The sequence below is a fragment of the Lycium barbarum genome, chromosome 2, assembly GCF_019175385.1.
Source record: "Lycium barbarum isolate Lr01 chromosome 2, ASM1917538v2, whole genome shotgun sequence".
NCBI classification, from domain to species: Eukaryota; Viridiplantae; Streptophyta; class Magnoliopsida; order Solanales; family Solanaceae; genus Lycium; species Lycium barbarum.
In genome coordinates this window covers 124962433-124985142 of record NC_083338.1, presented here as the reverse complement: position 1 = coordinate 124985142, position 22710 = coordinate 124962433, and the positions used below count along the sequence as shown (strand labels likewise).

Sequence of the window (22710 nt, the reverse complement as noted above, 5' to 3'; positions counted from 1 at the left end):
TTTCAGGAAGCTGTTGTGAGGCTTTTTAGAAGCTGCTGGCAAGCACCCTGCTTGAGCTACTTGCAACCTTCCTGCTTGATTGCAAGCATGAGGAAGTTGCTGGCAAGCTGCCTACTTGAACTACTTGTAAGCTATCTGCTTGAGCCACTTGCAAGCTATTTACTTAATTGTAAGCTTATCCAGTTGACCATATATTTGAATGGACATCCACAATACGGTGTATTTATAACACTTGCAAAATTTTGTTTTTCCCAATAAAGAACAATTCTCGCAAAAAGAAATGACATATTTTTTGTTGTTAACGTAACTATCTAATAAACAAATAAAAACACATGTAAACGAAATTTTAAAATTTGAACCAATGGTTTGTGTAAATGAAGGAGATGAGGTGTTCAATTAAAACCGTGCTTAGTTTGAGTTTCTAAATAAAATATTTTGGCATGTTTAAAGGGGTGGCTATGTATTAAGCTTAATGAAATTTGTTTTATTGGTGGCATCAGCAAACACTTTCTGCTAGTTTGGTAATACGAAAAGTGATCCTGATTTGACCAAAATTTGATTGTTTAAGGGTATATCATTCATTGTAACCAAAAAACCTAGTAACCATTTTATACCTTATGCAAAACAAATTATGTGTATTTTATATAAATAATTAGAATAAGATCATCTATATTAATAAGATGGAGATAATAAACTTAAAAGAAAAAATGCCTATAAATAAGTAATCCTTGCATAACATTCTTATGTATTGTTATTTTTTAATATTATTATTCACTGCATAAATAAATCAACGTATGCATTATAGTACCTTCATAGTAGACACATGAACCAAATGGTCCCTTAATAATTAAGCCAAACTTGTAGTAATATTTATTAAGTATTTTATAAATAATATTAGTGGATGTTCCTTTACTGGTAACGAAGTAACATTCAGAAGTGAAACCTCTAAAAATCTATATGCGAATGAATTTTATATCTAAACCCTCGAAGGATTAATCTTGTACAATTAAGTGGATGAAAATTTCCCGATTTATATTACTGTGATATACGATGATTGATGACCTACAACTACAATAGAGGCATGCACTAATATTGCAAGAAATTTGGATTAATATTTATCATACATGTCAATGCAAATTTTGTCTAGTTGTGATCAAATCATTTGCCATAACGAAATTTGAAAGGAGCAAATAATACATTATATAGCAGCACCAAGGGAATAGCTAGCTCGTTCTTATGGAATTTTAATTAAATTTAATAACTTTTGCTTCGGTAAACAGTTGAAGATATATTGAGTGTATCTCCTTGTTTTTTGTCTCAAGTTTTGTGAAGAATTGAAGGAGGATAACAATAAAACATCAAGGATATTTTTAGTCTTTAGCTGATTGATACAAATATAGCTAGTCCATGTATTGTTATTTCATGCTAAACTAAGTATAAAATAATAAAACAATTATTTTATTAATTATATATCTATTAGCTATGCCGGAAATGAAAAGAGCTAATCATGACTATTTTGTCTATTAGATCATGTCAAACTATACCTAAATGCATATTTAGATGATTGACATTTATCTGCTTCAAATTTTAAAGGCTTAAGTTTAATTCTTTTAACAAGCATTTTAACCATTTTAATGAATTAAAATTAAGACAGCACCCCAACTTTTGAAGAAAGATATCAAACACCCAAACTTTTTGGCAATCATTAGTATCAGTATTTTAACTATATTATCATCACTTCCATTTTATGTCTTTTACATTCAAATATAAAAATTATCATCACTTCCATTTATGTCTTTTACATTCAAATATAAAAATTATTCTAATGAAATGAAACTATCTATCCAGTTTTAGTTTAACATCTACCCCGCAAGGCTGCAACCCTTCTGATTACTCAATATACGCTTTGGTTGAACATGGCAGACAACTTTTATCCATCTCAAGACTGTTTATGAATTCGTATTTCATGAACATTCGAAATTGTTCATGTCTTCTTTTGTTCATAAACCTAAACCATGAGAACCTTTTAGTAAATGACCCTCAGATAACTACCCTTTGCTTAACATTACAGAGGTACCTGGATGAAAAAAGGAGATTGTGAGAGATAATATTATTTTTTTGGTTAAAAAGCAAACCTTTTATAGTTACTCTTTAGGTGCATAATCTCATTTCATTAAATAATTTTCATATTGAATGCAAAAGACATAAAATGGAAGCGATGATAATAAACAGATGTAGAAATTTCACAGGAAATGTTGGGTTCATCGCGATGTTATTTATCAAATTCAAGATCACTCTCTCAATAAATTTGAAGAATCAATTAATCAGATGAGAATAAAGATAAGAGTCCCAAGCTACATATCAATATCGGCAAAAAAAAAAAAAAAAAAACAATCAATGGACTTTAAAAATTGCGAGGGTTCAAATCCTTCGCGGTTCCAATGTTTTTCTTCCTCATTCACTCTACTCAATTAGAAATGTTTGAACAAACATGCAAACCCTGTTCATTTATCCATGTCCTTTTCCTTCCCCCCCGTACCCGCATCACCCAATAAAGTGAAAGATAAAACCTTACAACTCTCATTCTTATGACTAATCAATAGCATTAGACAATTAGCCAACAAGATAATCAGCATGTTCCATACTTAAAAATGTGTCACAAGCGCTTTTTACATAGACAGAAATTCCCGCTTGTCTTGTAACTGTAAAACATGAACATCGTACTTACGGAAATCGCAATAGGTGGGATCAAAACTTTTGATATTTCAAACTTCTACTGCTACTCACATGAAGGAAATAATGGAAGAGCTGAATCGGTAGAAAAAGTGCATGCAAATAATCCTTAATTTTGCACATGCAAATAATAGACCTAACATTTAGAAGAGTTAACAAATAAAAATAAAATAAAAAAGACAGGCATTATGAGAATTACCGGGACAGAGATGTCAACTAGAAACACATAACCATCATCAAGTAAGTAACAAGTACCATCAAAGACGAGAAAATAAATAGTAAAACTGACCTTTATCTGTGTCAATAAGACAGATCAACTTGTACCAATCATAGTTCCAGGCCATTAGATCACGAAGACAGAAAAAGGAACAAAAGAATAGAACGGTTAGTAGTTCCGTTAATCAGTATAAAACAAAGAACTAAATATTCCAACAGCAGAAAAGAGCTAAGCACATATTTGTCAAGAGTCTAAACACCATCCACGCGAAACAATGGTATATCATCTCACCTGCAAATTCTTGCTAGCCAAACTGAAAATGAATAGAATACACTCGCACATTCTTTTTAATAGACACAACCGACACGAGAAGCAGAAAAAGAAAACACCAATATATATCTGTTGAAAAAGAATAGACATCAAACAGAGTAGCTTCCATAATAGCTGTTGGGGAAATAAGGATATGATGCAAAGGCCCCAAAGATGCAACATCACAAACTCGAGCAAAGAACTACGACCTCGGACTGGGCAGTAAGGTGTGGCAATACCAAAATTCATTAAATGAGGACAATGAAGAAATTCGTTGATATACACAACAGCTAGTGAAACTGCTATCTGAAACCTGGAACCTAAAACCGGTATAAGAAAACACAAAAGAATCTGGAACTATGATGATAAATTAAAAAACCCATTGCGCTAATTGCTTTCAATTAACATTTTAAGAGTATTTACAATAACTTTACAAGGCTTGCGTAGTAGGTGATATCTTCTAACTACTGTATACAATTACAAGAAGCAGAGCTATTGTCACCACCCAGCTCAGAAAAAAAAAAAACCATCGTGACGGAGCCATTCAAACCAGTCCAAGATCCACTATACAGTAAGCTCTGAATGAATATACAACAATCAAATACCGTCCTCAACCTAATCTCGATGGATCCTGGAAGCGCGCTTGTTGTCAACATATTATCTTTAATTAAGCCATCCTCCCTGGAGGTTCAGATAAAAATAGTGTACGAGCAGCAAAATGCCAGATATGGGTTGCTCGTTGGAACCAAAATCCTACAATGACTGAGCTAAAATCTATCCATCAGGATCCAGTGGTTCTCCAGAACACTCATCTGGAGCAGCTTCCTCCTCCTTAGGAAGGCACCGGATTGGGACATAGACGTACCCTTTAGGTAATCGCTGGTTCTTCACTGAGGCTTGATTTGAAGTCATTAACAGCTCTTTCTCAAAAGTTTCCATATGCTGTTTATGCAACAAACTGTTAGGATTTAAATTCCAGCTAAAAACATGCATATCAAATATCTACCAACATATCCAACTAAACGTATGGCTATTTCCTGTTACGAAGTACGTCATCCTAATAAATCAGAGAGAACATAACTCTTACCTTTCTGTATCTCAATCGCTTGTCACCATGATCTGTAGAATTGGAAGAAGCTCTATATGGGATTTGCTTCCCAGAAAAAGACACCCGTTGTGCCGGGTTCTGTGTAACAGGGTTGGGTGATGTAGAAATATCATCAGTCTTCCGATCACAATCCATATTCACAGGAAACTTAATGTGCCGTTTCCCTGCTACAGCACTGTCTACCGTTATGTCATCTGATCTTTGTATCGTTTCACTGCCTGATTTACAGCCATCCGTGTAGCCTTTAATAGATGTCGTAGTAGCTGAATCTGAACTAACATCAGGTTGGAAGTAAGGGTGTCGAGTTAGAGCAGATAAAACAGCGTTGTCTCTACTTGAAGCCAGAATATCATGTGAGCAAAGGATTACTTCACGCTGCAAATCAAAGAACAGTCCATCAGTCATGACACCAGAAGAACACAGCATAAAAGAAAGAGAAGCCGACCACCTCCCCCTTCTCAAGCATTGATAACCTATCACCATTTATTTACCAGGCAACACAAAACCGAATAGCAGATAAGACATTTACCTGCTAATGTCCCCTCCAATTTAGGATGGAATAACAAGGATCCTGTAATAGACTATATAAATCCACTTTGAAGCTATTTCACATTGACATTTCTCACTATGCTTCTTCTTACCGTGGTTCTTTTTGGTGTAAAGAGAAATTAGCTAGTGATTCAAAACACAGACGTGAAGCCTGGATTACCTTTGTGAATACTCATCATGCACACTTCGTGCAATATATATAATACTTACCTTTTCTCAACTAAAATGTTTCTTCTTAACATGGAAAGAATTGATTCACATCAAACGGAAGTAAGTGCACAATCATAAGATTGAAATAGTGCAAGAAACCATACAAACAACGTCTAATAAACAGAACAAGTAAAATAGATTGTAGCAGCAATGTAACAAAAGTGATCAGCTCAACAATGCAGCGGCTAAGAGTGATATCAAACAGAAATAAAACAGCAGGAATAGTATTCACGGCTATGTATGCCATTAATCTGCAAAGAGCATGGAAAAGAAAGGAAGCGCTACCTTCAGCTTCTCCCGCTTAACGATCCTTTCGCATAATAGCCGTAATCGCTCAAATTCAACCTGCACAAGAGGATTTGACAGTATTAGCATCTCCATCATTCTAGGATGAGCAAGTATTTCATGCTGGTAACAGACAAAAACAGAATGACAAGATAACATATGACAAGAGATTTACAAAACCAACGCTTAAAATTCCCATTTCAGAGCGGCGTCTAACCCTGAATACAATCTTATTACAAGTTGTCCTAAGGGGAAAAAAGGGGGAAAAACAACAGGAAAGCAATTAGTACACAAGTTCCTTTGATTTCCACCATGTTCTAAAACAAGCCCAGGCGCAGGAAGAAGATGAAAGGTGATTCACCTTCCAGGTCTCAAAGAGGAATTTAGTTGAACCGCCCCGTTTCAGCAAAAGCACAAAAGAGACTAAGATTAAGGTTTCTAGGACCTAATCAACTACTTAAACACCAATTGGAAAATTACAACCTGCTTCACGTTCAAATATAATTCAGTAAATCATACTGAATACAAAACTCTAGCATGCCAACTGAGCCAACCTTACATCACACAAAAGTAACTTGTTCACAGAGACCCCGGTAAAAGGAAGGAGCAGATGGTCAAATAACATTAAATTGTTAAAAGCAAATCCACCACTGTTGTTTGTTGATATATTGGATTTATGAACATCATCAACTGTACAGGCCAGACTAATAGGGACTAAAGAAATAAGGAGTCAGTCGGCAACTACATGACAAAATATCTTAGTCTCTAGTTTAACAACTACGTTTAGTCCTCACTTATTTCTAAGAAAGGACCCAATAGAGGGCATTTTCTCCATCATTCGGACAAGTCGGATCATTTTTGCTACAATTTCATAAGCTTCCTTTTAACACCACAGGAAGCTAGGCCGTACCCATGGTTATAGGGTATCCTCCCAACTCCCAAAACAAGAAAGAGAAATCATTCAAGGAAAAAAGTCATTTTCTTTGTCAGGTCCAGTTCTCTTGCTCCAACATCTTGCAGACCAGATGGTGAAAATAGGGATTTTCAGGCAACTAAAAGAAGCATCTGCAACCTAGGTAGTATAATAACTTGTTCTACTGTCCTTTTAGGCACCGGATTATGCAGGACCAGTTCTTGTCACTAAGATGTAGAGGAAGAGGCCAAGTGATCCCTGAACGCTGTTCGCAATGCTTTGCAGAATTAACTAAATGGCTCACAAAATTTAAGAAACACAATTTCTTCTTTGGCATGAAAGAGTGCCTAATTGCCTGTGTGTTTCATATTCTTTGGTCCAGCAGAACTTTTGTAGATTCTCTACTTCGAAAGTACTAGTTTTTTTCCAGTAGCTTATTTACTCTGCATGTCTGTGTATTGCACACACTTCAAAAGTGTCTTCACGTTTTTTTATATTATGAAGTAATTGTTTCATTAAAAAAAGCATCAAGGAGATGCAAAGTTACAAGATACTTTTAAACCACTATTTGATAAGGCTTTAGCAGAAACCAAATGCAGTAGCAAAAATAATGAGTAGTCACGGTTATAATGACAAAACAACAAGTGCACTAACTAAGGAGGACTGCAGTTCTAAAAGTCAAGATTGGGGTCAATGCATCTATTACAACCCAAGCTGCCCCACTTTCTAGATCCATCAGCAAGTCTGTTTTGATACCCTCTTAAGAGTATCCTATTTGTTAAGTGAACATACAAAAATTATATTGAACTGGTGAAATTAAGTCTCAATTCTCCTATTTAAATGCAGCGGATATCTACGTACCATCTCAACCATAAAATTAATAAACTCTTTATTGTTGGCATAATCAATTAACCATGGAGATGAGAAACCGGAAAAAGGAACGAGAACAAATATCATATGAAAGCCAAAGAAAAAACGAACTTGACAGCAAGACAACTGCTGCAAATTGAAACATGATAAATAATCAGGTGAAATATCATCACTTACCCTGACTTGCTTCAGACTCTTCAATTCTTCCACCCCATGTCTCTGAGTCTCAGACTGATCACATTTTGTACAAAATGAGTATATGACACAAGTAGTCATTAAAAAAACTTGCAACCATTGCATGAACAACGACAAGACCAACCTTAAGTCTCTGTTCCAAACTATGTTTATCACAATAAGCTTTGTGCTGCAACTTGCCACCATTAGTTCTCATGCTTAAAAACAAGCCAGCACTTCTGGCACACGAGGGATGGAATGTACTCTGACAGTGACCATAACTACACTGCAAATAACAAAAGTTGAATTTAAGTAAACAGACTAAGTTTAACACATCAAAAGGGAAAAAAAAGCCCTTCCACATCTTTTACCTTAGCGCATACACCTTTTCTCCGCTGGCAAACGAGGCAGACATCATTACCCTTGGGGACAGTTGCCTGTCATTATCACAATAAGTGATACAGTAACTATTACAGAGACTATGCTGGTCCAGCTTTCCAGACCTTAACACAATCGAAATGAGCAAATGACATATTCTTAATTCTGCTAAGCGCATACCAGTCCCTCAATTGGATGTACTTGTCCTCTTCTGAATGTTGATTCAAAGGTCCACTACAGAACAAAAAGATTTTAGTGCAATTATCAATGCAACATAGTACATAAAGCTAGTGCAGGATGATGAATAGGCAAAAACATGAAGATTGTAATTTACTTCAGCACAGAAGGCGTGAACCCATTGACCATCATTTGACTTTCTAAAAGCACCAGCAGTACCGCCACATAACCCACATTCAGCGACAAAACATGGTTTCTCCTTCTCCCAAAGATAAGAAGCTTGAGCTCCAGAGCCCCCAGATGACAATAACTCCTCGCATAGTTCACAATACCAAGGGCCTGCTGAGTTTCTTACACTTCGATAGCAATCCAAGTGAACAGCAACCTATGAACAAGGATAATTTGAACACAGGAAAACATTTAAAGGGGACAAAGAATAGGAGTGTAGTGCTTCCTACCTTGCAGCTCGTACAAACTAGAATAGGATTCAAAATGGTCTCGGACCGTCTACAGACATCACAAGTTCTGGCATGGTCTTTTGAAATATCTGAACCTAGCTGGACAAGATCAGAGTTAGTTTCTGGTAATATCCGAACACCGGTTGGCCTTGAAAGCGTCTCCTTGACCCGAGGATGCTGTTGGGAAGAAAGCCTAAGCCTTTCATTGGTAGCATTCATCTTCAAAACATCCAGCACAGAGGGGGGAAAACAAATACATTTAGTACGATGAAAACTGAATTTTGAAATAGTTATTAATACTGCTTCAATGACTCCTAAGTTCAAACAAAGTTCAAACAGACTTACAACCTCCTGGTGCGTGGATTCTTCTACATTGTCTTTCCTCAATGATGAAATCCTAGACGATGCGGCAGCTGCCGCAGTTGCAGCAGCCAGTACAGTCTGAGCCTCCTGATGTCGTTTTTCTTTCCTTCCTTGCTTTTTGGCTTCCCTAAGCTCATAAAGATATTGGCTAACTAACACTGTATCCCATTCTCGTTGTCTAGCAGCATCAGTCTCCTGTTGGAGACTATTCACAACCTTAACAATTAAATCATCTACAAAAAAAAAAAAATGAACATCAGTTAATTCAACAGCAGTATCCTCAGGTAAAAGCACAACAATAGATGCATGTTATTGTCTGCGATCCTCAGACAATATAAGGACACGGTGATGCTAACATGCACGAGATAAGAAGAGGAGGATTATAGCAGAGACCACTAAAACGTTTTCTTGCAGCAGCATTACAAAGCAGTCTGTGTTGGTAATAAACTAGCTCTCCTTCCACCTCATCTGCTGGTGAAAGCTCCAGCAGGCCCATAGCACTCGCTTTCACCAACTGTTCAGGCCATGCACCATTCAATTTGAGGAGGTTGCCAGAAGCTGATTGTTGCGAATGTTGACTGCAGCAGATTCCTGAACTGGAAGATGCTTCAATCTGAGAAACCTCACCCTGTCTCAAATCTGTAAGCATAACAAATAACATGAATTTTTAATATACAAGTTACGTCCTTAAGGTTTTACTTTTACCATAAAAATCACAAACATTACCATCCAAAGGAACCCCGCTCTCCATTTGCCTTAATCTATTCTGAATAAAAGGGTGAATGTAAGAGCTGTGGAATGCTTCCCGTTTACTGCATGAAAATATAAATGCGAGTAAAGTTCATTAGTTAACACACTCGGAGCCCAAAAGTAGCCACAAGTCGCAGCTAAAAGTATAGAATATAGAATGTTCACAGGACATCTGGTAAGTGATCGAAAGAAACCGACGAAATCGTGCTGCTCGTATCAGCAAAAGTCGCAAGATTCTGATCAGATAAAGCACCCTGCTCCGCTTGACCATTGCCAGGGCAATGGATTGAAACCTTTGATGGTTCTGCAGCCAAATTATTCACAGATTAACTTTCTGAGAATGGAAAAAGAGCAAGTAAATATGCAAGCTCATTACTATATTAGCTTCACTCAAGAGAAATCTTTCTTACATCGCAAACAGCACAGACATAAACAAGAACGAAGCATAGAGTGCTTAAAACTAGTTATCCAATGACATAGATATTAACCGAGACTGTAAAACATAACGCCAAGACAGTTTCACCTTTCCAGTTTTTTTTTTTTTTTTTGAGAAGGTAACATATATACTATAAACAAGCAACCGAAACGGCATTAAAATACAAAAATAGGCTCAGAGGAAAAGAAAACCAACCCCAGGGGTAAGGATGAAATGTAATAGCATCAGACAAGCAAAATGTTTAGATTGAAAGACAGACAAGTAGGAGTTTGGAGCAAGGAAACTCATCCACCACTTGGAGCAAGAAAACTCATCCATCACATGGATTGAATGCTTCAGAAGAAAGGGAGATTGTCCTCTGAAGACGACAAAATATGATTTATATGGTTGTGGTAATGAGCTGATAGAATACAGGAGCGTGGACCAATCTTTCAAATACAGCAGCTAGAACTAGAGAATAAAGTAGGCAACTTCAGTTATCTTGCTTGGAGTGATTTGTATCCATTTGGTTTGGCAATTGCTGTTACTAGGCTTATAGAAGGTTTATATTATTTCACACTATGGGGGTCTCAAAAGAATTTTCAGTATGCAGTTAAATATTTTTGTTATCGCAACCTCTGGACAAAAGCAACCAGCTAGCAACAAACATATTTGACTATCATCTGGTTTAACCGATGGTGGTTTACCTTACTTTGGCATTTCAATTTTTAATCCCCAGGGTTCCAAGTGTCCATGAGCTTAATCTCTCTGGTGTTTCTCTTTAAATTTTTATGATTTTTATACGAGTATCCTAATGATAGAATTATAAATCTATGGAGGTCCCCTTTAATTCGTCCCAGAACAATAGCCTGTTTCCTTTTTCCTTAAATTTTAACTAAATCAAGTTTAATGAAAAGGAAGTAATACTTCAGATCATTTTAATTAATGTTGCCTCTTTTAGGCTTTTCACATCTTCCAACAATGATATGTCCATATATATTGACCTAAAAAAGTTTTAAAAGATAGCTAAGTTCACCAATTAATCATTAATAGTCAAATATAATAACTCGTTCACCCTTTTTTCTCTTGAACTCTAGGTAGAAGTCAACAAGGTACTACAATTGGGGCTACAGGATTAGCATGGAAACCTCCCTTATTGCCAAATCACTGTTCCTCCATACTTTTTCCCTTGATGCTTCCTCTTTCTTCTTGACCATATCTGCGACTAATACAGCTATTACAGTCTCCAGCTTCTCTCTAAATTTGTCACTTGATCAAATAAATTGAAAGACCCATAAATGAAAATTAAACAATGCCGTACCCAGAATGGAATAAACTATAGACATCATTTTCGTTATTTTTAATTTAAAACTTTCATTACTAGACACCAAACCAGTGTCAAAAGTGTATACAAGTTGCTTATGACACCATAATCATCCATAGGTATCTAGTTTGTCGACTATCTATACAACAGGTATTCTCTATTTGCACAAAAAATACAAGTACATAAAGAGATATTTATTCATCGTAGAATCTTGACAACTGATATCACAATTCAGCAAGATAATAAATGGAAAGAACAATAATATTCCTATGAAAGTACATACTTTTTGATGAAATAAGGTGTTATATTAGATAGGCATCAAGGAGATGCACGTAACATACACAAAAGATATAATATACAATGAGAAAGTACACACTCCTCACATGCATAAGCAAATCAGAAATATACAATGCATACCTTCATCACTGTTGGGATCACCCGCTAGAGTTGCTTTTGAGGGAATAGTCTCAACCATAACCTGTGCAGGAGACAAGATAGGAAAGAACATTACCTCTAACTACTTAAAAAGCTACACAGCTTAACAAGAATAAATAATCAATCACTGACTAAATCAGTTCAAAAGGTCACAATATCTAGGTGTCCCTTACATGGCGAAGATTCAAATCACCAAAAAGAGCAACAAAGATAGAGTGGTCGGCAAGATAGAATACCAAACAACTCTTGAAAAGGAATATAAGACTTGACCAAGATCTTTTCCAAATGAAGTAATTTCTTTTTAGTAAGGTCCAAATGGAATAATTTCTCAAGTAGTTTAAAAGCCAAATACCAACATTACAGATACCTTAATACAAAAAGAAGATTACAATGGCAAAAACAAGAACACACATCAGGAGCATTTGCTGTGGAGGTACATGATCTCAAAAGTTATCTTATCATGTTAGTCCAAAGCAAGAATCACGAGGGTGCTACACAGAAAATGGTTGTGGTATGTCGAGAACACATTTATTATGGAAACTAGGGAAGATCAGAGGACAGAAGTTTCTCGGGAAGGCACGTGTGAACCCATTGAAAGGAATTATGAAAGAAAGAAAAGAGTTTCAAGGTTTGTGGACTGTATAGTTGACAATGGCAATACGATACATCTTTGGTATGATTAATAGTGAACGGAAGTACACTGAATGAGGCATCCCTACGTGTGTACCGCTCCCACTGATAGTGACATGATAGGACCCAACCATATGAGGAGTAACTTTCAAGGCGTTTAGCGGGATACAAGGTTCAAGAAGAACATATAGGACTAGGAATTGGAGGAATTTCAACAGTTTCTTCAAAAAAAAAAAACAGCTGCAATTTAGGACAGAGGACCGGGACAGTTTGGAGACGATTAAGGGAGGATGCTTCACAATGAAGCCCTATTATGTGGGATTAACTAAAGGGGGCAACTTGAGAGAAGTGTGGAAGGCAATTTGGATTACCAAGGCGCCAAAAAATTGCTTCTTCTCCCGGTAAGCAGCAAGAAATCCCTTCCTTACTGATGATAATTATAGGAACAGGGTGAGAGTTAAGGTGAATTGGTCTCAAATGTGCAGAATAAGCCTTCCTTACTGATGATAATTACAGAACAGGGTGAGAGCTATGGTAAATTGGTCTCACATGTGAAAACTCGCATAGAAGATAGAGATCAAGCTATCTTTTTTTTACTTAGCAGGACAGCAGAAGGAAAACCAGATAAAAAATAGCCCATAAACAAACTCAGCAAAACTGATCCGATATCACATGTGATTCGGCTGACCTCAATGAAATACAATTAAATAATCAAAATCTACAAAATTCATGAAACATTTATCATACCTTCCGCACACCAGCAGAAGGAAGCTCTCTTGGACAACTTGAATCTTCTCTTCCATTCACACTAGTTTTAGCTTCTTCTGCAGCTACTCCGTCAATGTTGAGTGTCTCCTTAGGTGAATAAAGTGATTCACCATCTTTCACAACCCTGACATTGTTTTTGGTTCTTCTTCGAGGTGGTACAGACTTGACGGGTACGAAGTCTGTAATCTCGGGTTCTGTAACTCTAATGGAATCCAAATCATCCACCACACCAGCCTCAACCTTTGGCACTATCGTGGATTTAATTTTAACTTTTAGAGTTTTCTGTAAACTTCCAATATAAGCATGATTCTTCAACCACTTAGCTACCTTGAACTGTATGTCAGGAACCATTTTATCATCCTGCAATTAGCAAAATTGTAGATCAAGAAAAGTATCAGTGTGTTGTCAAAAAGGAATCAGCTCATTCAGAAACTCCAAGAGAGACAAAATTCTTGAGTTTCTTATCATGTGCATAATACAGGAAAGTTAAGAGGAGAAAATAGTAAAACAAAGGATATTACGTTGAGCATTGAGGCCAACAAGTCTGAAGGTACACCAATCTCCACAGCAACATCTTTCACATCAACTTTTTTCTGCTCTATTAACTACAAATGCAATGAATATATTCAGTATTTTATAAATTTAAATGGCATATAAAACTGGAAATGAGAACACCAAAAGATTCTCCAGATCAAAAGTACAGATGCCAAAACTTATGTGGTATATCCAAGTCATACTTAATTCCCAGAACACGATCAGTGACACAAGGTCGACAGACCATTATATCTTATTAAACTTTCGTATTAAGGCAATCTAATATCTACTTGGACACTTCTACAAATCTAATGGGCATTAACGGGATTCTGCTTCCCTGTCTTCTGCTGCTCGCTGGTTTTTCTTGGTTGCCTAATCAAAAGTTTTTGAAAGAATAGATAGGATTTCTTTTTTTATTAAAAGGAAAATTAACTACTTGATTATCTTGTCCCTTCCTTCAATCAGGCCCAGAAATGGAAAGAAAGAGAAGGAGTTTGCTGATGGACTGTGTATCATCTCATCACAGTTTTCAAAATTTGCCAACATGATTAGGAGAATTGAATGTACAGTTGCTACTTAACAGTACCTTTTTTAATATCAAGGTGAAATTTACAGGATCAGCCACATCGCCATCTTTATTTTCACAAAAACCCCAATCAACAGGCTGCTGTGAAACACCGCATTCTGTTTGACGTTTAACACTCAAGCCCTTCTCTAGCAGTCCATCTTGATGTAATGCATCACCATTCAACTTATCTAAACCCGAGATAGAATTGTCGGTGTGCAACACTGTTTTGTCTCCATTTCTTAAGCCAAGCTTTAACTTGTGTGGTTTGGCTGTAACTGACGCTGCCAACTGACTGTTACCTGTGACACAAGAAATGTCTACTGCAGTTCCTCTACCTTGTTGACTGCTACTATTGATCTGGAGATCTGAATGCTTCACGCAGAATGCGCGTAATTCAACCTAAAAGCATTGGAAACAACAAGTAGGTAAAAAGTAACAAGGAAGGCATTTTAATCAATATGATGTTACAAAATGAAAAGGATCAAAGCACATGTAGTACAAAAAGATTTCAGTTAAAACCCGAAATCAGAAAAAGACTATCAGTTCAACATTACATGTAAAAAGAGGCATGAGAGGAAGAATAACAATTTTGAAAGCAGAAGACAAGAAGAATGCTCACATCATCACATCCAAGTTTCCCCCATATCTCCATTTTGTGCCTTGCTTCCCTGGCACATATAGGATGGAAAGAAGTCCTACAAGCCCCTACAATCATGAAGAGAAGAAATTAACAAAACAAAAAACTGCCCCAAAAGTCGACAGAAATGTATAATGATTTCGTCAAACAGGATCTTTCAGTTTATTTCAATGTACGTAATAGGTGGTTTAAATAGAGAGGCCTATGTATACCCGTCATGCAAAAAAAAAAAAAAAAAAAGTTTTTGTGGGGGTGGGGTGGGGGGTTGCAAACTTATAGCAACAAATTACTGAAAAAAAATATTCCACCTCTACAAGACTCACTAACAAAACATTTAGCAATGTCAGATGATCACCTACAAACAGGATCAATTTAATCACCGACAGAACACAGATTCAAAATCCGACTAGGACTGATAGAAATTAATAACTGCCTCACTTGTTGAAATTGCATTGCTGCATAAATAGTTTGCCCAGCAGTTAGAAACTACATAACATCGTTGATCAAAGCTCTTATAAAATAACAAATCATGAGAGCATTTTTATAGAAAAGACACGTAAAACTCCATCTGCAAATGTGGTACTCAAATTGACACAAATCTTAGATCATTGAGCAGATGTAAAGAAGGAAAAGGAAAGTGGGAATACAGGTGTACTTGTGACAGAAAGATGCACATTAGCAAAACAAGATGACCATATTGATGAATAGAAGCTATTCTCCCATTCTGTCTTCACTACATTCAATTCCTAGTTAGAATCAATTATGGATAGCAACCAAAACAGATCTAAATTATATATCAACAAAACAAACAAAAAAAGGTGGAAAACAAAAAGAATACATAGTGATTCCCCTAATTCCTATATCATTGCTTTCAAATAAGTAGTGTCTTTGTAAGAACTTGGATTCATATTCCAGCCATTCTCTGGTTGTCCGACCTCACTCAAGCATTGTAGGAACCAATCTTGAGCACAATTCCAACACTACACAGACTTCAGCTAAAAAATAATTTACCTTATCCATAGAAAAACAACCTTCAGCGTGACTCATATACAATAATAAATCTCGAGCTTGGATTGATAAAGTTAATAAACTGAAGCTTTTTTTATTATTTTTTTCTGCGGTCCCTCACCCCACACAAAAACCGCCACTTCTCAGCCACCAAGCACAACATATCACCACCCTTCCCACCACGTAGCCTTTTCCAAAAAGGCAAAATTCACCAACTGCGTTCTCACCACCGTAAAACCCACCAAAAGAAACTTTCACCACCAAAATAACCTTCATCAACTAGACCCACCAAAAACGATACTAGAAGCACCACTTTCAAATACATAAGTAAGAGATGGCTCGAGAAAGAACTCCAGTTAAGACATGGGTGAAAAAAGGGGATGTTGTTTTGAGGTGTTGGTTCTGCAGTGGAGAAGGGTTCTTGACTAAGAAGGTGTTTGTAGTTGTATGAGGTGGTTTTCACTTTTTGGAAGAATGAAAGACATAGAGCCTGTTTGGATGGGCTTATGCCTATAAGCTGTAAACAGCTTATAAGCTAAAAAAAATAAGTTGGGGTAGTCTAACTTATTTTTTTTGGCTTATAAGCTGTTTTCAGCTTATAAGCTGCTTTAGATAAGCTAAGTCAAATTGGCCCAATTATTTTTTTGAGCTTATTTTAAGCACAAAATGACTTTAAGCTGGCCAGCCAAACACTCAAAAAAGCTGAAAACAGCTTATAAGCAACTTATAAGCCAATCCAAACGGGCTCATAAAGTGAAAGGGAAAAGGCTCAAATGTGCCCCTAATCTTTGCGAAATGGTCTAGATATACTCTGTTAGTAGTTAACGAAGTGAGGGACATGTGGCAGCCCCAGTTGCTAATCAAAGTGATTAGATGCTAATCAGATCCAACTAATACTCCATTTGAAAAAATGGCATATGTGTGCCATTTTTGTGACGGCAAGAGCACATTAACCCTAACTATTAACGGAGGGCATGCTTAGACCATTTCACATAGTTCAGAGGCAAATTAGGACATTTTCCCTAGAAATAAGATAGTGGGTAGATGTATCCAATACTAATATGATCATGACCATAAACCAACCAAGCTCAAGTTATATAATCTCAGGTCGTTACTATTCTAGATCAAAGTAGAGCTCGAGCGCAACTCATATACTGTGATAATAAACAATTCTCTCAAGTTAATAGCTTGAAATTCACAACTACAACGAGTATCGAGTTTCCCGAGTATCCTCGATGACTAGTGGCACACAATTCAAAATTCGGAGATAATGGGCTCGCCCCTCTACCGTTATCCATTTAAATACCAGATTTATTTACGTGGCTGGGTTCGAACCTGTAGCGTGTGTCTGTCCCCGCAGTCACAAGTTGCATTCTTACCACTAGACCAAATCCCTGGGGTGAGCCCTTTGTCCTTTATAGGGAATAGATCAGATAAATTACATTATTTGACCAAATAAATTACATATATTACACTAACTAGGTGTCAAACAACTAAATACATGGTGTGAGGTTAGGTTAACCACAATCATAACCAAACTATCCCAATGGTCTATATTCCTCTGTGTATTTTCTTTTACAACAAAAGAAAAAATAAGAACAAAGACAAATTCTAATGAGTTCTTTGTTTGCAAATATATGTTCATCTCCAAGCTTCGAGTTTAAACACAATCACCTAGTTTTGACCAAGCTGTGAAGAATACCTAGCTGTTATCTCCAGTTCTCTTCATGATGCTGAATTGCATCTCAGACTCCTAATAAAGACTCAAATCGTCATTTCCCAAAGCTGGAAATTTCAGCCCAATTAATGCAAGCTTCTCCAATTTAATACCCAAAGCAATTAGCATTAGCTCCCCTTTCAAATCATAATCAACTTTTTAAAAACAGAGAAAAAATGACGAAAGTTTCCCATATGTATTCTATGGGACTCGCTAGAGGTTGAGAATATGTAAGAAACCATCAATTCAATGACTGTAAAAGTGAAAGAAAACAAACATACAACTCAAGGTTATGCTGGAGAAAAGTAGGGGTGGACTCGGCATTAGGAACTTCAAATCACACAATTTAGCTTGCTTTTGAAGTGGTTGTGGAGATATGACAAAGAAGGACATTTATGGAGAAGGTATGCTGACCAACGCCATTGGCACATAGGTCATGTACTATCCTCTCACGGCGTAAAGTCTCTAAGAACTATCATACTTATACCTTCACCGACGCAGCCGGTGATCTTGTCTCAAGAGTTTTGGAAGGGCAAAACTAAGTACATTTCACTTAGAAGAAATTGTTTTGACTGGGAAATCCCCAGAATTGCTCTCTTATTTACATATATAGAGATTATATCCCTCAATGATCAAGTGGAGGATTGTATTGTATGGAATGGACAGAAAAATAAGAAGTTCACAATTAAAAAAGGCATGATACAAGACTCTCAATGGTGGGGAGTTATAGCTTTAACAGTTTGTCGTGGAAGCAACTCTGGAAATCTAAAGCTCCTTATAAAGTTGATAATTGTTTCATGTGGTTGGTGGCGCATGATGCATGCCTTAGACACAATAATCTACAGAGACAAGGACTCTAGGTGTGTCACGTGTAACAGAGAAGTGGAAAATGGCAGCCATCCGTTTCTACATTGCTTGGGGGTTGGACAGATTTGGACATTATTTTTCTGTTTTTTCAATATTACCGCTGCTTATTACATACACAGCCAAAGAGCTAGGAAACCTCCAGGGGTATTAGTAAACCATTAAAGACCTGGTGCACCATCCCTGCATATATATGCTGAAATATATGGAAAGAATGAAATGCGAGATGCTCAGAAGGGAAGAAAGTCAGTGTACAGCAGCTTAAATACAAATGATAATGGCTTTTGGCTTTTTGGTGTAATTTATCGGATGTAAAAGATGAAGATAATATGGCTTTTTTAATTGTACAGAACGAGTACTCACTCTTGTACTGCCAAGCACCAACTTGGCACTAAGTTTCTGCATTTCTTCTCCAAAAAAAAAAAAATTACTGCAGATCCCCTTGAAATTGCAAAAAGCCTTTCTGTGGTTGACACCAAGCATATTATCATCACTGAAACAAAAGTTCTCTTTATATAAAGACGTAACCAGTAAAGCTATTCGAGGGACTGCTTTGAAGTTTATCAGCAATTTTAGCTTCAACTCTGAGCTGTAACCTGTAGACTTACTGGTCAAACTCTCTGATCCAATGACCTTCTCATACCTTCAGACTTACTGGTCAAACTCTCTGCTCCAATGACCTTCTCATATCCTACTCACCCAAATATTTGAGCAAAACGCTAGGTCAACACCAGTCAATAACGAGACAGAGAAGTGAAAGCACAAATACAAGAGAAAGGCACCCCCAACTCCCCCCAGCCACAAAAAATGGGAAACATAAAAGAAAGAGTTTGCAGAAACTTTCCAAGTTCTCTTAACCCACTGAAGTCAACAGCCCCAAGTACATATCAGAAAAATAGCAGATAAATCAAGTTCCTATTGCACTGAATCAAGTCGATGTCGTTGTACCCAGCAATCCTACATTAAATTCCAAAGCCGTGTTTCAAGAAGTATAAGGAAAGATCTACACCCTTTTTCATGAGTTGTCAAAAGAGAGGAGAATGAACACAATCAAATAAGAATGAACACTGCAACCAAATGAGATTTATTTCTTCTTAATTCTTGCTCAATTACAGATGATTGATAAAACAAGATGAAAGCCCAAAAAAACTGAGTAAGTATACACGAGATATGTCAAACACGCAAATAATTTTTCTGTAAAAGACTACAGCACGAACTGACACGGACTTGGTGCATGCCAATGGAGCCACTGACTAGAAAATAGAAAGACTTCTAAATATATCAACTAGTAGCTCCCGATTAACCAAACCAAACATCTTCGAGAAAGCCATTAACGAAGAAATGCGGGAATGGTAAATTAATGAAGCAACAACACATACCATTACTGCACCGAATACACGCCCCATGTTTCACCTTGCACAGATAACAAATTAACTTCTTCCGTGTATCCTTTATACCATCGACATTCATTATTGGCTCCATGATCCTAGTATTCTCAACAAATACCTCAGGCATCCACTGAGAACAAAACAAGTGAGCAAACTCCAGTCCAGAAGATTCTTGACCTCTTTCCCTACATGGTTTCAAAGCACCACCGCTTTTTGGGCAAAGCACACATGGCTTGTCCTTACTTACCGTCTCGTTCTTTTGCTTGCACCAAGAACACAACCAAGAACCCTCAATATCATCCTGCACACCATAGCATCTCTGATGAACAGCGACATTACAAGAACTACAAACGATCAGTCTGTTCAACACATCACCATGGTCGCCTAAACTACAATAATGACAAAACGAAACGGACCCTTCTACAGGACGAGCAACTAGAAGCTTCTCCAACCCTGCATCTCCACCCAAAAGCTTCCTTTTCTTCGAGGGTCGTTCAGAGGCAATATATATCTTATTCCTAGAACCTAATAGCCATTCTAACCCACTAAAAGGCAAAGACTGAGACGACGAACAGGGCTTCACGTTTCCATCATTTTCTTCTTTAGGCAATTCGGTTTCCTTTTCCTTTCCTCCTTCACTATCCACATCCATAAATTGCTCATTACCCTTCTCTTCTTTAACCGTCGCCCCACTATCATTTACCCCACTACCATTAACCACACTACCCACATTGTCAAATGTAGGAACATACAATAAATTCCGATTATCATTACCCAAAAACTCGAAAGACCCAAGTTTATACAATCTATCAATATCATCCACATTTAATTCACGAAAGTATTCCTCAACATGATCCCAAATTCCAGTATTACGACCTCCCTTTTGTCTCGACGACGACTTCTTCTTCGTTTCGGTACCTACATTCGACTTCTTATGCCTTTTTCTACTATCAGAATGTTTATTTAACAACTGAGCTAAATTATTAGGTAAAGTAAGGTGCGCAGTATGCTGAGTAGAAGTAGTAGTAGTAGCATCCTCAGAAGAATCAAAAGGACCACGTAAACACAAAGCTTTTCTTGCCTGTGTGTAAAAATCTATTTGTTGGGGCAATTCCGTAATTTCATCAAACTTCAAGGGCCTTTCTGTAATTTCATTATTTTCCGAAACCCTAGGAACAGATATTGGACATTCCTTTTCCATTATCTTCCGTCGCCGCAGACATCTCCCACCGCCGCCGTTACCACCGCTCATCTCCGCCGCCGCCACCATACATCACCGACAACCGGAAACCTACAAATCTACACCGACAAAAGACAGATAAATAACGATATGAGATTTGTATTATTATTTGGTAATAGTAGGAGAAATATAGAGAAAGATGTTGTTGTTGTTGTGGTGGGGAAATAGGAAAGCTAGGGTTAGGGTTTGTTTGTTGTTTTATTTTTTGGGGTAAAGGTAATATTTTGTTTTTTCTGGATCCGTTTATTTTTCTTTTTTTCTTTTTTTGGAAGAGTCGCGATTTTCGGAAGAACAGGGAACGGGTAACGTTAGAGAGAGAGAAGTATGATGTTTTTATTTTCTTTTATTTCTATATATTTTGTGAGTACGTGACGATAATAATAAATAATGTACGAGTAATACACTCGGGCACTATAGAAGGAGGCTATTTATTAAAAAAGAAAAAGACGTGGCAAATGGCATAAAGAGAAGAGGACGAATATCTTTTTTGACCTTTTTGCATGAAAATTCGGATCGGATTCTGTAGTTTTTACCGACTTAAATGAACTGCTATTTCATTTTTTATATTTCTTTTTTCTAATACTAGTATTACTTTTCTTTTTCTTTTTTGGCCAAATGCATACGTGGTCCTAAAAACTTGTCCCATTTTTTCACTTAGATGCTTAAATTTTGGAAGTAGTCACGTGCTTCTCCTATTCTTTTCCCCGAAGCAGCTAGGCCGTCATGGACTTGAACCAGAGACCTCGCCCGTGAAGTAAATCATCGCACCACTGCCAACTGAAAAATAAATTCTAGTCATTTATGCAGCTGTTAATGGATTCTGTGATCGAATGCCGCTAGAAGAATTTCTCAATATGAGATAGCCATTTCAAATAGTGTCAAACCATAATTAATACAATCTTTTTTATAAAAAGGTGGCTTAACTAACGAAACCTATTTAACGACTAAACTCCTCCAAGAATGTATCAATTATGCACAATTTGCTCATATGGCAAAGTGTGTGCTTTCCACTCCCTTGGAGCGGGTTCACTGGTTATTTTGATTTTTACTTTTTTTTCTCTTTCTGTTTCTTCATTATTCCCTTTTAACTTTCTTTGGTTTTACTTGAAGTCTTCAATAACATGCCAGAAATTTTTACGCCCAACGAGAAGTTTTAGCTGGTTATTTTCGAATATGATATACAAGAATGATCGTTAGCAACTGACAAACCAAATTCGAACTTGACCAGAGAACCGAAGTAGTTGGTCGAAAGTCTCGAGAACCCTCAGTCAGATGTTTTAAACGAACCAGGCAGAAGAATGGCAGATTCAATGATGAAGAAAGGTGATTTTTTCAAAGAATGAAAATATGGAAGAGTCATGATAGTCCTTAGAGCTTTCACATCGCTGCTCATGGAGTTTTTGTTGGGTGTGCTAACAAAGTACCACATTAGTTGCTGAAAAGAAAAAGAAATTATTTATAAGGAGTTGGATACTCTTAATGATGTGAGGCCTTTTGGAGAAAACCAAGCGGGCTTGGCCCAAAGCAGACAATATCGCATCATGTTAAGAGTATCTTTGACAGTTTTAGCCCAACAGTTTTCATATGGATCTGCGGTGATTGTATCAATATCTTCTCTATATTAGTTCTATTTCCCAATTTTTTCTCAAAGAGTCCTCATTATTTGCATGCCCGTATTAACATCTGAT

General features: G+C 36.9%; 1 protein-coding gene across 4 annotated transcripts; it reads right to left on the bottom strand.

Moving 5' to 3' along the window:
- Positions 1-3625: 3625 nt before the first annotated feature.
- Positions 3626-21396, bottom strand: LOC132627076 (uncharacterized). 4 transcript variants are annotated; one of them, XM_060342162.1, is made up of 19 exons: positions 19774-21394; positions 14788-14873; positions 14187-14567; positions 13588-13671; positions 13046-13426; positions 11651-11711; positions 9660-9798; positions 9471-9556; positions 9138-9383; positions 8727-8977; positions 8382-8600; positions 8081-8308; positions 7927-7980; positions 7740-7805; positions 7514-7654; positions 7372-7425; positions 5412-5471; positions 4347-4742; positions 3626-4201 (listed from the first exon to the last, which is right to left on the bottom strand). In XM_060342162.1, the coding sequence occupies exons 1-19, from the start codon at positions 21050-21052 to the stop codon at positions 4034-4036; spliced, it is 4380 nt and encodes a 1459-aa protein (XP_060198145.1). In that variant the 5' UTR covers positions 21053-21394; the 3' UTR covers positions 3626-4033. The 4 variants fall into 4 exon arrangements, with proteins under 4 accessions (XP_060198145.1, XP_060198146.1, XP_060198147.1 ...); XM_060342163.1 differs by having other exon boundaries at positions 8730-8977; XM_060342164.1 differs by having other exon boundaries at positions 9693-9798.
- Between the last annotated feature and the right edge of the window lie 1314 nt (positions 21397-22710).

Bases quoted from the DNA above. Each gene is read 5' to 3' on its own strand.
- LOC132627076 (XM_060342162.1), bottom strand. From the start codon at position 21,052: ATGGTGGCGGCGGCGGAGATGAGCGGTGGTAACGGCGGCGGTGGGAGA. The intron at 13,672-14,186 runs GTACTGTTAAGT...TTGCATTTGTAG, and splicing joins TCACCTTGATATTAAAAAAG to TTAATAGAGCAGAAAAAAGT. The intron at 9,557-9,659 runs GTGAACATTCTA...ATTTTCATGCAG, and splicing joins GATCACTTACCAGATGTCCT to TAAACGGGAAGCATTCCACA.